Source organism: Microtus ochrogaster, unplaced genomic scaffold (genome assembly GCF_000317375.1).
Source record: "Microtus ochrogaster isolate Prairie Vole_2 unplaced genomic scaffold, MicOch1.0 UNK11, whole genome shotgun sequence".
In the NCBI taxonomy this organism is placed as follows: Eukaryota; Metazoa; Chordata; class Mammalia; order Rodentia; family Cricetidae; genus Microtus; species Microtus ochrogaster.
In genome coordinates this window covers 3,358,616-3,373,535 of record NW_004949109.1, presented here as the reverse complement: position 1 = coordinate 3,373,535, position 14,920 = coordinate 3,358,616, and the positions used below count along the sequence as shown (strand labels likewise).

The 14,920-nt window shown below is 37.6% G+C and overlaps 1 protein-coding gene across 3 annotated transcripts in view; it reads left to right on the top strand.

Moving 5' to 3' along the window:
• Srek1 (splicing regulatory glutamic acid and lysine rich protein 1) overlaps positions 1 to 14,920 on the top strand; it is a 35,105-nt gene that overhangs the window by 2,184 nt on the left and 18,001 nt on the right. The window contains exons 2-4 of one of the 3 annotated variants that reach the window (XM_005366574.3): positions 6,575 to 6,708; positions 11,904 to 12,019; positions 14,572 to 14,736. In XM_005366574.3, the coding sequence (XP_005366631.1) occupies positions 6,575 to 6,708; positions 11,904 to 12,019; positions 14,572 to 14,736 (415 nt within the window). Of the gene's footprint in view, positions 1 to 6,574; positions 6,709 to 11,072; positions 11,617 to 11,903; positions 12,029 to 14,571; positions 14,737 to 14,920 lie in introns of those variants that run through there. The other 2 variants (XM_005366573.3, XM_013353557.2) reach the window with 2 other exon arrangements.

Genomic DNA, 14,920 nt, shown 5'->3' with positions numbered 1-14,920 from the left:
GCCACCAATGCCCGGCTCTTTGAGCTCTTGTAAATTAACTTTGGGACCGTAGAGTATTGAGGAAATATGTCACAGGATAGACTTCGTTCGCAGTGAGTCGCCATTGGTGCGGTGCTTGGAACTTGGGTTCAGGTGGCAGCACTGCCAGGTATTAAGGACAGCTGGGAAGATGCACCTTGAAGAGTCTACCGGCCCTGAGTAAACCCTCTTTCCTTTTCCTGCTTGGGAAAATGTTATTATTTGGGGTTTAAAGGTCAAAGGGAATGAAAAGGGTTGCTATTTGTATTAAAATAGAGTCATTATGTCACAAAGTAATCAATTCCTTTGGCAAAGTTGTTGCCAGACAAATGTTTACCTTTCACAAGTGCAGGAGTAGTGCCTGGTTCTGGTTTTGCAGGACACTGACAACATTACTGGCAGGTTTTCCTCTCCATGATGCAGTTATGCAGTTTGGTGCAGTCAGTAGAATGTTTGTCAAACACAGTGATAGTTGTTTTGATTATCATATAGACATTGTTTTGTGATTAATATTTAGAAGTTGAGTGGTTATTCGCTTTAAAATTGGAAATACATTTCTTCAGTGAAATGTGAAAATAGCCCTATTTTGCGCTCTACCGTGTTTTTTTTTTTTGGTTTTTCGAGACAGGGTTTCTCTGTGGCTTTGGAGCCTGTCCTGGAACTAGCTCTGTAGACCAGGCTGGTCTCGAACTCACAGAGATCCACCTGCCTCTGCCTCCCTAGTGCTGGGATTAAAGGCGTGCGCCACCACCACCCGGCTTCCACTGCGTTTTTAAAACAGTCTGTCATGACCCTGAAACCGGCTTAGCTGGCTAACTCTAGGGATCTGCTGGGTTCCATTCCCTGGTGCTGCAGAGGCATACCCCACACCTTGCTTTTCTGTGAGTGCCAGGATCCTACAGATCTTTCTGAAGGCTGTGTGGAAAGTGCTGTACTGTTTCCCCAGGGGCCAGTTTCATTGGAATTTTTAAACTAAGCATTCCTGTAAACAAGTCAGTAACATGGCTCACCAGGTGAAAAGGCTTGCCTCTTAAGCCTGCTGTCTTGAGTTCAGTCTCAACCACTGTGGAAGGAGAGAAGTCAGCTCCTGAAGGTTAGACTCTTGACGTCTCCGTACAGTTCACCCCGTGTGCACACGCTTGTACAGACAGTACAGAACATTAAAGAAGAGTTTATGTAGACATTCATTAATATCATTCTTTTTGTGTTGCCACATAATTAAGTACCCAGAATTACTGCCCAATTTTTTGCACAATAGTTGAATTTCATAGTCCATGAAAACCTATTTAAACAAATTGCTTTTTTTCAGTAAGCTTTCATTGTGAGAAAATATTCATACAGAAAAATGGACGTCATGGTGTGCAGCTCAATGAATTTTTACAGAGTTAAACAGCAATGGAGCAAGCACACAGTGGGGAAGTACCTGTGTCCTCCAAGTTTCCCTGTGCCCTCCTTCAGTTGACTCCCCCATTACCCCCTCACCACCACCCCTGCCCCCAAGGGTAATTCTTTTGATTTCTAACACTAGGGAGATTTTCACCTGCAGTTTTTCTTGCTTGCTCTGGTTTTCAAGTTTAAATAACCAAAGTTAAAGTGTCTAACTACTTAAAGTAACTTAATTAAAGAAATAACATGCTGTGTCTGCTAGATTTTGTTGCCATGGCAAAACACCTAAGATCAGAAAGCAAGGAGTTACTTTGGCTCAGGATTTCAGAGGTTTCAGTCTGTGCTGACTGGCTCTGATTCAGCCTGTAGCCAGGCTGCTGGAAGGAGCCAGCGACAAGATAAAATCTCCTTAAAGCTACAGCCTAGTGTTTTAGCCCAGCCCCCATCTCCTAATACTAATAGTGCATTCACCTGTTTAAGTAACACCAGCAGTTGAAGACCTAGCCTTCAACACACCAGAGCCCTTTGGGGGCGGGGGGCTGCTTCATAACCTAGCTTTAGCAGCCATTTTATGTAGAATGGAGAACAAGAAAGTCTGTAATTTTTTTTTTCTTTTTTTCTTTTTTGGTTAAAGTCTGTGATCTTAGCATCACCCCACCAAACTCCTTCCATTAGCATGTTTTTTCCTTCTGGCTCTCTGTATGTGCTTATTATAATACAGTGTAATCAAAGGATTTATACACTGTGATTATAAGCCTTTTTTACTTAATCTCTAATAAGCATTTCGCATATTACTGTGCTTTACAGTAATATTTAAAGACACGTCCTGTGTGAGTGCTTTTTAAAATTCTGTCGTATGTTGGCCATCATTTTAATTTTTAATTACAAATGAAGGAGTTTAAACTAGGTGCATTTGGAAGTGTTTGATCGTCAGTAGTGACTGGAAGGGCTGTAGGCAGTGTCAGCAGTTCATAAGAACGGCTTAGAACTGTCCCATCTAAAGCACTATTGGAGTCCTTAGATAATTCATGCATAAAACTATTTGTTCGTGTGATTCTGATAGTCTTTAAAATGGGGATTGCCAAGACCATTGGAAAACAGATATTTGTATTATGATTTATAACAGCAAAATTATACTTATGAAGTAGCAACAACAATAATTTTATGGTTGGGGTCACCACAACATGAGGAGCTGTCGTAAAGGGTCTCAGCATTAGGAAGGTTGAGAACCACTGTACTATATACCTTACATGTATGTACCATGGTTGTGTTCATTAGAGTAGACCACTTTTAGATCCGTTCCCAGGTTTCTCGATCTTACTGGTACACCTTTCATGTAGTTTCTTTAAAAATTGGGCTGGTTTACTGTGTCCATAAATATTAAATTTAAAGTGAAGTAGAGATATTGAGGATACATTTTTCATTTTCAGTAGTGACAATTTAGGTATGCATTTTTTCACAAAAAGGTCTGCCAACTTAGTGATGGATGGCTTGTCAGATTCTTGATTAGAGAGAGGGCTGAACATATTCCTGTTTCAATTCTTAGGGATTTAGTAGGCTTTTGACTCGCTTTAGCTGGGAAGGACAGAAAGTGTTACCTATCTCCTGTACTGGTGTTTGTTAAAAAAGATCTTTGCTAAACTGAAGACTAAAGGCTGTAATGGCCATAGAGCAGTGAGGCTTCCTGGGTCCTGGGACTGGGAATCAGAAAGGTAGCTGCAATCAAAGACTCTGCCTTTTTCTCTCAAGAGGCTGTTTGTCTTTGTGTATCTTCTTTGTTTCTTTATGGACCTACTCTCTACTCCCACATCTGACACAAGCCTCTTTCTAAAAAGAGTCTGATTGTTCTGAGTTTGTCTTTTCAAGCCTGCCTACCCAAATTAGGTGGTGTGTTCAGCCAGTGAAGTGGACTCTTGTGGAAGGGGCTAGAGAAACTTATAGAATGTGTTGGGGGGGGGTGTTCAAATAAATTGTGCTAATGCCCTGCTGAAGCTGCATATGGTGCTCAGCGAGGGCTGCCTGAGGCCTGTGATATCTTTAGATGATTTCAGAGGATTGAGACTTGAGTCTTAAAGAAAGGTGGAATTAGTGTAAAGGAGAGACAGAGAGGAAATCAGATTCCCTGAGTGCAGCAGCATGCCCAGACTCCCCATGCCCAGAATATATGTCTGCAGTTTTGAATATATATAAAATGAAGCCGGAACACAAAGGCGCCTCCAAGGAAATGTAATCTTAAGGGATGTGATGCAATTTAGGGTTTAAGGATCACACTGGCACTTTTGTGGAAGACCATTAATAAGGGATTAAAGTTAGACAAAGAGTGATTGACTTGGGAACTGTAAAATGATCCAGGTGTGCATTGCTGAGGTCCTGAAATAAGACCTCAGTAGTGAGAATGAGGAAGGACTTAGGATGACTTGTATTTGGGAGATGAGGAAGTTGGAAAGGCCAAGGATCAGGAGTGACTCAGGATTGGCAATTCAAAGCTCAGTTTGACAAGAGAGGTTATTTCCTAACACGCGTTGGTGGTTCTCACTGAGAACTGGCCTCAGTGAAGCACTCTGAGATGAAGTGAACCATCAGCTCTCTGTCTCTGGAACATTGCCGGTGGCTGTGGCAGAGGAAAGGGGCTAAGAGGCTTCTGCAGAACCCAGATGTTAGTTCTGTTGATCCACCAAGGCAAATTATTTGGACACAACTAAGTTCATGAAGTAGAAAAGTCTAATTTTACAGTGCACTTAGAAGGAGCATTGAAAATTTTGGTGAATAGTGTCAGTTACTGTAAAACTAGTGACTCCCAGATACCAAAACAGAGAATGTCCCGTTACTTTTAACTAAACAGAAAATATAGGATACTGGCGGGACTGAAAAGCAGAGAAGGCAGTGAATGGATTGTGAGCTAACTGAGATAAGGGTGCATCAAAGTGTAATTACTATTCAGCAGGCAGACTCTTGGATGTGGCTGTTCAGATCTCAGGACAGATCTAGGTTAGAGGTGTGGTCATGTAAAGGTGGTGGCTTAAATCTGAATGGGGTGTTTACTTATGTGACACCAGGTGATTGATTGCTGAGGAAGGGTTTTTAGTGAGGGCTGCTGTGAATTGGTGACCTTAGGTGGGTGAGAGAGAGGAAATTGAGCCGACTAGGAAAGAATTTGTAGTTTTAAAAACTACTTAAAGGAGCCGGGCGGTGGTGGCGCACGCCTTTAATCCCAGCACTCGGGAGGCAGAGGCAGGCGGATCTCTGGGAGTTCGAGACCAGCCTGGTCTACAGAGCTAGTTCCAGGACAGGCTCCAAAACCACAGAGAAACCCTGTCTCGAAAAACCAAAAAAAAAAAAAAAAAAAACTACTTAAAGGGCTGGAGAGATGACTCAGTGATTAAGAGCATTGCCTGTTCTTCTAAGGGTCCTGAGTTCAATTCCCAGAAACCACATGGTGGCTCACAACAATCTGTAATGAGATCTGGTGCCCTCTTCTGGCCTGCAGGCATACACGCAGACAGGATATTGTATACATAATAAATAAATAAATAAATATTTAAGAAAAACTTAAGTGGTCCCACTTCTTATATATTTATAATATTGACTTAAGTTTTAAATGCAAATATTATTACAGTGTTTGGATATCAGTCTTTTTGCTGTGATAAAGGCAGCTTGAGAAAGGAAGGATTTATTTTGGTTTATAGTTCTAGGGTTATGGTCCATTATGGAGGAGAAGATTTGGTAGCAGAAACAGGAGGTAGGTGGTCACATTAAGTCCACTGTAAGGAAGCAGAGACCTTAATGCTGTGCTCACTTGGCTCTCTCCTTTTTATGTTTTATATAGAACCTTAGCCCAGGGAATGTTACCCCTTCAACCACTCTAATCCAGATAATATGGAGTAGAACTGTCTCTTAGTGTTTGTGGATCCAGTTAGTTAGACTAGCAATGCTAACCATCACAGGTTAACAGTGTAACTGTAGCTTTAACCATTTAATGTCATTCTACATTGTTTCTACATTGCTTATGTGAAGGATTATAGAGAACAGATTTAGTAATAAATGACTGTGTAGGGACTGGAAAGATGACTCAGTGGTTAGAGCACACACTAGTGTTAGGTTCTCCTTGCCCTCTTAGGCAGCTCACTTGGGACTCCAGTTCCAGCCTTCTTCTGGACCTGATTGCCACCAGCATTCACATAGGTACACACACTTAAAAATAACATGTCTTTTTAAAGGGGTGAATTTATAGCCAGGTGGTGGTGGCACATGCCTTTCATCCCAGCATTCAGGAGGCAGAGGCAGGTGGATCTTTGTGAGTTTGAGGCCAGCCTGGGCTACAAAGCAAATTCCAGGACAGGCACCAAAGCTACACAGAGAAACCCTGTCTTAAAAACAAAAACAAAAACAAACAACAACAACAACAACAAAGGTGACCTTGTAATTACTGGTTAAACAGTTATTCAGTGTTTTAATGAGTAGTATCGATAACCCATGAAGGTAGTGATTTTATTTAATATAACAAGATCCTATTATAGACAAACTCTTTTCAACGTGCTGTTTCCTTTTTATTATAGGTCTGTCTAGATTGAATTGAATCAAATGGTTTAGAGTGTCTACTGTTTTGCAAAATAAATTACATAAAATTTGTTTGTAAAAACCTTTTGTTTTTTTTTGTCCGAAAAGCACATTTCTCTGTAGCCTGAAGCCATCTGGTATATACAAAAACTCCTTGTTTAATTCTGTATTACCTGATTTTATGATTATTCTGAAGTTTTCAGTGATTTCTTTTTCCGTTGTTGGCAGTGAACCTTGGACCTCCCGTGCTACCACTAGCTATGACTTTAGCTCTGTTTTTAGTGATATAAATGTTGGGTAATCAGTTAGGATCGGGAGAGACTACAGCTTGAAGTCTTGAGAACTGGATCTTCTAAAGAGATTTTACCAGAGAATATGTTAGCTGTTTTCAGATGTCACTCAAGGACTGATTGATTTTAAATTTCACTTGTCAGGTTTTGTAGATAGCCCTAGATTGACTTCTGCTTTGTCAGACAAGTCAGCAGTAAATGACTGAAATTTGTCTTCAGCCCATGAAAATTACCTAAGTCTGGTGAGAGAAAGAAATTGCAAATGAAAATTATAAAACCATGCAAATGTTTATTAATCCATTTGTTTTCTTTTTATCTTGCAGCAACACACCTCTTGCTTTTTCCTCCAAAGTATGTTATATTAAGTTTCGTGACCCATCAAGTGTTGGTGTGGCCCAGCATCTAACTAATACGGTTTTTATTGACAGAGCTCTGATAGTAGTTCCTTGTGCCGAAGGTTGGTATCTCATGTTTTTTTTTTTATTGTTTTAATATCTGTCCTGTGTGTTTGACTTTTCTAGAAATTGGCCAGTACTCTAAAAACACACCAGATAGAAAATTATACTGAAGTGGTTAGTTCATTATTCATGGATATTTGAAATTTTACAACTGGACACTTAGAAAATTTATTGCATATTTGCCTTTTATAGTTGGCTTTGGCTTTTCTGTAACCAATTTGCAGATTGTAAGAAGAGCTTTCGACTTTAAAAACTTAAGTTGGTATGGAAAAGTATTTAAAATGCTTATGTAAGTATATACTAATGGGACAGAGTTAAGAGTTTCCCAAGCAAAATGCTACACATTCAGCCAAATTGGGGTTGTGACATTTTTATATTCATTTGAAAAATGCTCAGTTTATTTTTTCAAATATCCTCTTAAGGTAGTTTTTCTCAATTGTTACAAGACTATATGGTTTTATATTTAGTCTAATTTTTGCTATACACTTAGAACTTTTTTCTTTGATTGGCTTTTATTGGGGAGGGTAACTGGAAAGCAATTTTTAAAACCTCCATCAAGGAGTGATGTCAAAGGTGGGAGTGATGTCAAAGGTGGGAGCAGGGCCAAAGACCTTCTAGTTATCTGTTAAATTTTATGTCTTGCAGTGCTTTAAGAGCCAGTGATGTCAAAGGTGGGAGCAGGGCCAAAGACCTTCTAGTTATCTGTTAAATTTTATGTCTTGCAGTGCTTTAAGAGCCAACTATTAAAAAATTTTAGGTTTTCCCAGAGTCATTCGTGTATAATTAATTGGTTTCTGATTTCGACAATTTTAATGTACAATTAACTTAGAGTACTGACTGACTTACATAAATTTTAAAATTTGGTTATTTTCTAAATTTAAATGTCCTCAGAAATGAACTTTTTTTTTTGCTGACTGATAGTAACTATTTTATAGCATAAAAATATGCTAGAAACAATTTAATAGGCTTTTCATGTGTGATTTTAAAACTTGTTGTAATTACTAAGTTAACATTAAAATCACTTAGTGCATCAGGAATTTGTTGCACTCTGTGAGTTTTATGCTTGTTTCAGAACTCGTGCTTTAGAATGTTAAGAGCTATATAGCTCTTCCTAGACAGGTAATTTTGAAATTCCAGAACAGAAAGTTCTGGTTCCTTTTTTTTTTTAACCCCCAGACAAATTAAAAGCATATCTCTCATGTTTTAGGGGTTAGAGTAGAGAGGGAAGATGGATTGAAGTAAATTATTTGCCAAGTAGGTTTTTATCTGACACTTTCAGCACATAGTGAGCACCTACTTGGGGAGTAAGAAGGGAGAGGAAGAGATATGAATTCTACAAAGTTTCATGCCATGAAACTGCACAGGAACTATTCAGTAGATTTCTTAACTGGAAATATAAGATTATAGCATAGGCTTTTATCATTACTGATTTTGAAAGAGGAGTTTTAAATCATTGGAACCTTGCTGTAATCCCATACAGTCAGAGAAGCTCTGGTTTGTAAGGAACTGTCAAGGTTATGAGCACATGGAAGTCTGTTGTTTATTTTACTTGGTAGAAATTTATAAAAACACAATCAGTTATAGCTCCTTAAATATTTTTATGCTATCATTTTGAAAGAAAATTTTTACCAATTTTGGACATGCAAATCTAAACATTTACTGCATTTTGTAGTTCCATGTTTATATTGGGGAGAAACTGATACACATTTTTTATTAGTTTTGTCAAATACAACTGATGAATTTCACAGCTGTTAAACCTGATTATGCACTGCCAACAAAGAAGTAATGCATTGCTCTATTAAAAAGGAGCGTGAGAGAAGCAAACGAAGGGAAGTGTGAGTGGAGGAAACTGAGTGGAGATGTGCGGTCTTTGTGTGCCCTGTGCACTGGGCTCACTGCTCGCCTCCACGCCTTAGGAACAGCATTGTGGTGTAAATGGAAAAGGCCATGTAAAACATTTTACCTGGGTTTTCAGTTTCTTTCAGTTTGCTGGGTTTTAGTTCAGACAGAATGTAGAAGAGGGTGGAAAAAAGTGGTGTTGATACCTATTGAACATGAACTGTTGCTAATAAAACATGCCATTTTGAATAAAATATACTTTCATTATACTTGTCTAGATATGACCTTTTTTTGTTGTTGCGTACATTTCAGATTTCCTTTTATAAATGTTAACACTTAGAAAAAATAAGATCAACATAGCAGGTGTCAGCCTAATCATCAGTCATAACTTTATGTCCACATTTTCTGGTAGATGGATTTTGACTATTAATTTGGTTTTGTATGTTTTCTCTATGTGATATTTGTGCATTATTAGATGACTAGACTGGCCAAGGCAGACCTGTTACACTTGCCTGAGTCAGGCATTGTTTGCCATGCCACTAAACCTGCCGCCAAGTGAAATCTTCATTGGGGAAATGAGATCGGAGTCTGAACCGCAGAAGATGGACGCCCTGTCTCTGTTTTTATTGTTTTACTTTAATTTCATTTCTTTTTATTTTGTCCCTTTTTTTGTTTTGTTTTGTTTTTGTTTTTGTTTTGTTAAATCTCTCTCACTTTTAGCTTGTGAGCTGGTTTTCCAGTTCTTTGTAAATGGTATTCCATTAAGAATTCATAACGTGTTGCAAATTTATGGGGGAATGATTAACAGAACTCAACCTTGAGATGAACTAAATTGTCACACAGTAAGTTAGAGTGCAGTGCTGGGAAGATGCTCAGGGCCTTTTAATTGGTGTTTGTGGGTTGAGGTACGTTTTGATCTTCAAACATTAAAACGCTTACTGGAATCGTAGGAACATTTTCTGATGGGCTTAGTGCTTATTATTTTCCCCAAGTCTACATCTCTCATAAACCCAACTGATGGCTTCAATTTTTATCCTTCCCCTAGAACTATAGGCATATAAAACCAGCAAGGAAAATTACATTTCTTTTAACAATCTGAAGGTAGGGGGAGGTCTTTGACTTTTATTAGCTTGGTCTTTAAGAAGCCTTTTGTTGCCTCTGTGGGGAATGGATATTAGAGAAAACTATTGGTTATTTATTTGCATGCATTTATTTTTTGTTTGCTTGAATTTTTCTTTTTTTGTTGAGAATTCTTCAGAGGTTACTAGCTTTTTACATGGATTCTGAAGTCAGGACTCAAAGTAGCGTGAGAGATGTTTCCCTCAGTTTTCTTTGAAGTATAGTTTGGGGAAAATGCTAAATGCTTGTGTGTTTTATACTTCTATACACTCTGGTAGAATGTTAGAGGATAAATTTTATTTTGGAAATAAAGCAATGGAACTTTTCTTAAAATATCTCTAATAGAATAAGACAAATAATATTCAGCTTATAGTTATTGATTTTTAACAGTTTGTTGTCATGAACAGCTGGGAGAATCTGATAGCCTACTGATACTTAAGATAGAACTGAGGCCACACAGTACTAAGTAATGAGCTTGGCTCATGATTGTGTAGCCTCTACTGTATGAATAGCTGGATTTGGTTACTGACAAATAATATTAAACCTAGAACTCTTTGAGGTGCATGAATTAGGGAAATGAAGCATAGCGTGCCCACCTCAGGACAGCAGTTACTCATCAGATGTATTCAGGTTTTAAACCTTAAAAAGTACTCTATTTTTAATAGATAAAATGAATGTGATAATTATTATAATAGTATAGTATATGTGGCATATATAGATTTATAGTAATAGTGGTAACTGATAGTTCATTGTTATTTGATATCTTCAGTAAGGCTTACCTTGTTATCTTTCTGCATGTTATGAAATTTATTCTCCAGAAGTTAAAGTAATAGCATCGTTTTTGAAATTAGTTAAATTAAATTTAGATGCTGTAAAATTAGAAAGTATGCATTTGCCCAAACCCCTAAACTAATTCTAATTTTCTTTCTATAGATAAGCTATAACCATTATCTAAAGTTTTAAATTCCAACTTGAATTCCATCCATCCTTAGAGATCTTCCCAGAAAAAGTTGTTTGGAGATTTCTCTCTTACATCTGGTTGTATTAAATAGGATTTTACCACTGAAAGCAGGCATAATACTTTTGAAAACTTGCCATATGTATTTCAGTCTTTGTAATTTTTTTTAAAGTACAGTTTTAAGATATTCTTAATTGATAATAGAAATGGTTATTTATATATGCAATCAAGTTTGAGAAGTATTTTTTTTTTGCTAAAAAGTTAGGGGAAATGTGAAAGTTTTAGTTTGTCAGGTTTTTTTTTTTTTAATTCAGAAACTAAATATGGTAGGACATGAACTTCAAAGTAGATTTTCCATTTTTTAAGTTGCAGGCATTTTTCTTCTTCTAAAGTGATTTTTAGTTTATTCTGTTAGAAAGTTACAGACTTTATAAGAAAAGCATTTTTAAGTACTAGTTACTATTATTCAGATAAGTATACATAAGTTGCATCTGAAAGTTAGAATATTTTTTTTATCAGTTGCCTAAGGATCTTTGGGATTGGATTCTTTCTGGCATTACTGATGTTGGTGAGGTGCCTTTTTGATGAATGGATGTGGACCATTTAAGCTGATTGCATGTTGTAGTTTCCTGTTTCTTTTGTTTATCTGAATTGAGTGGAGGTGGAGAATTGTTAGAATTGTCTGCTCACAGTGGGTAGCTTCAGTACAGGGTAGAGACACTCATTATCGAGCAAATTTCAATTCGCACATATTTGTTTTTTTCTTTTTCTTTTTTTTTTTGACTAATTTGGTTATTTGCCATTTCTGGGGATTAAACTTTAAAAAATGTTCTTCTTTTCTGTATCTGATGTTCTGTGTGCTATTAGTGACGCAGCCAACACGAACGGTTGTCATGTGTAACACAACTTTCGATCACCGCGAAAACAGCGTCCTGGGAAAGCGTCCATGCTTGATATCGTTTGGTTCATGAACATTAAGTTTCCAGTACAGGTGACCCATAGCTCAAAGTGTTAAATAATTGTCTACATTATTCAGTTTTTAAAAATAATATTCCATTAATGAGATTGTTAGTCTTTGAAGTTTTGCTCACTTTTATTTTTCCTAGTAGAGCAGGATAAAAGGAAAGACTTATGTTCTTATTTGTTTCTTTGTACGGATCTGCTAGATAGATTCATTTATTATTATTATTTTTTAAGTGCAAGGGTAATTGTAAAATCATAGTGTAAAGTTGGTGTGGTGTTTCTGCTCGCCATAATATTTGGAACTTGCCTCTGCAGGTAAAATCCCAGAGGAAGCCAAAGCCCTTTCTTTACTGGCTCCTGCTCCAACCATGACAAGCCTGGTGCCTGGTGCAGGATTGCTTCCCATCCCGACCTCCAGCCCTCTGACGGCAGTGAGTAGTGTAAGTCCTCTTGGTGGGTGAGCCCTGACTGTGAAAACTGGTGAGGAAGGAGGGGGAAGTTATTTTCACCTTGTGTTAGTGACACCATCCAAAGTCCATACATAAGAACTTACCCCACATCATCTTACTTGAGCTTGTTTTGGGGATTACTCTGAAATAATTGGGACTTGTTTAAATTTGAGGATTCAAAAAGGGTTATTTGTTAGAAAAATCATTTCCAGGACTTGGTGCTTTAGATAGCACAGACTAGATCACTCCCCAGTTCAAGAGGACCAGGACTAAGAAATTTAAACAGGAACTTAGTGTTAGTCATGGGAGTGCCTGATGACTGAGAAGATGAAACAAGGTTTGACACCTGAGATTTTTCTGTGTAGAATTAAACATAATTAGTATCTTGTGATGTCTTAGTAAAAGACTAACTTAATTCTTACTGGACTTTTAGTTTTTGCATGAACTATCCAGTCATAACTCCTTTTAAAGGAGGGCCATTCGACAGGTAAGGACTGTGACTAGTGTTTCCTAGGGAGCGCACAAACTTGGTGACTGTGATGGTCAGTTTGTCCTGATTAAAGAAGTGGTTTTTGAAACTTTGAATCTTGCCCAGCATTCTTCTCTGGAGACCTGCACTATGATCCATGGAGCGATGTGATTTTTACCCTCCCCCCAAATGGTTTTCTCCTTGTGTAGCCCTGGCTGTCCTGGAGCATTCTCTGTAGTCCAGGCTGACTTTGAACTCAAAGATATCTGTCTGTTTCTGCCTCCCAAGTGCTGGGATTAAAGGCGTTTGCCACCACTGCCAGGTTTTGCAAATTTTCTTTCCTCAAAATGATTTTTAATTGAACTTCTGTGTTTGAGGAACCCATGCTGGTCAGTTTGGCTGCAGCATAGTGAGAGAGAACCAGGTGTAGGGGTTGGATAGGATACTGACTTTGTAGGGCTTTTTAGATCATAGAGAGGCATTTGGATTTTATTTTTAACTTGATTAGACTCTAGCATGTTTCCCAAAGAATAAGACTGGCCACTATGAAAAGAGTAAATGACCGGGTGATGGTGGCGCACGCCTTTAATCCCAGCACTCGGGAGGCAGAGGGAGGCGGATCTCTTGAGTTCGAGACCAGCCTGGTCTACAGAGCTAGTTCCAGGACAGGCTCCAAACCACAGAGAAACCCTGTCTTGAAAAAAACCAAAAAAAAAAAAAAAAAAAGAAAATGACGTGATTTTTTCATCTTTAGGAACTGCTTTTATTTAATAGTTGTTAAATCTTGGTCATTTACAATATATTTGCACATATTGTTAGTTAATCAGTTTTATGGAATAGCACAAGGAGAAATGGAATGTGGTTGTATTTTTTCCTTGAAAAAAATCTTTTGTTTTGCCAAATGTTTTCAAGTCCTGAGATCTTCTATCTCTTCTAGTTTAAATATACCTTAAAATAAACATGTTTCCTAATATATGTTCTGAAAACTGATTTTATGAATGTCCTAGAAAAATCATCCATCCCATGGAGCCTAGAAAGATGACTTGACAGTTGAGAGCACTTACTGCTCTTACAGGACCTGGGTTTGGTTCTGAGTACCTTTGTTGTGAGGTGCCTTACAATCTTCTGGAATTCCAGTTCTAGGGGATCCAGTACCTTCTTTTGGCACCTTTGTGGTGCACATAAACTCATAAATGTACACATAAACATAAATGTTTAAAATTTCATAAAAGATGATACAGTGTTTTTTGTTTTTGTTTTCTGTTGTTACACCTGTGTGCCACCTTGCTTGAGTTAAGTTTTTCTTAATAAAATTGGGTTTGGTAGTACTGATCTCTTGGTGTTGATAACAAGGATTATTTTTTAATTTATTCACTTAGTAATTGTGGACACATACTCTAGATTAATAACTTCAGTCACATGGTGCGCATATTTCCAAGCACCTCCTTGCGCTGTTTCAGTACTCATGCTGCAGACGAGTGTGATTGTAGCTTCTTTTAAGTGTTTTTGATTTGAAGTTTTGTTCTTTTTCTTTCAGTATGTGATTTTGCTCTTTAAATAGTTTCCCACACACAGTGCTTTTTTTTTCTTTAAAAAAAGAAGCTCAGTCCTTAATGAGGAAAATGTAGAAAAGCTTCAGAGTTACTTTGCTGACCGTGTATGCATTCTGTGTTAACATGTATTGACTGAGGGAGCATCAGACAGAAAGGCACTGTACTGAATGCTTGATGGACAGGGGTATTGTGACTCCAGGCTCTTAGAAACTTAACCTTATCTCTTTCCTACAGTGTACAATAATACTGTTTATTTTATGGAAATAACAGAATGCAGCTACCTTGGAGGTTAAAAATTAGTGTTCATTTTTAGTGTCAGTTTAAAGGTAGTTAAAAACGTTGTTATTAAAAACTAATATGATTTCACGCTTAATAATTGAGATATGTGTAGCTTAAAGCAAGGGGTCCTTTTATACCTCCCATTCATGATGAGTTGATCTCCTGGTAGCAACAATAGTTGGAAGACTATTGAAAACTGTGCCTTATGGTTTACTTTTGTTTTTTTTTTATAGCTTGGTGTTTCACTTAGCAGTTTGGGAGCCATACCGGCAGCAGCACTGGACCCCAATATTACAACACTTGGAGAGATCCCACAGCCACCACTTATGGGAAATGTGGATCCTTCCAAAATTGATGAAATTAGGAGAACAGTCTATGTTGGAAATTTGAATTCGCAGGTAACTAGGAAGAAACTGAGTGGCACTATCTGCTTATTCATTCTTCTTACAAATTCTGTTGATAAAGTATTATTTACTTATTTTTAAATTTCATTTTTATTAGCATATTTTATATAATAGGTTTCATTATAGTTTTTATGCATGCATATATTTTGATGGTATTCATTTTTCCCACTATTGTCTT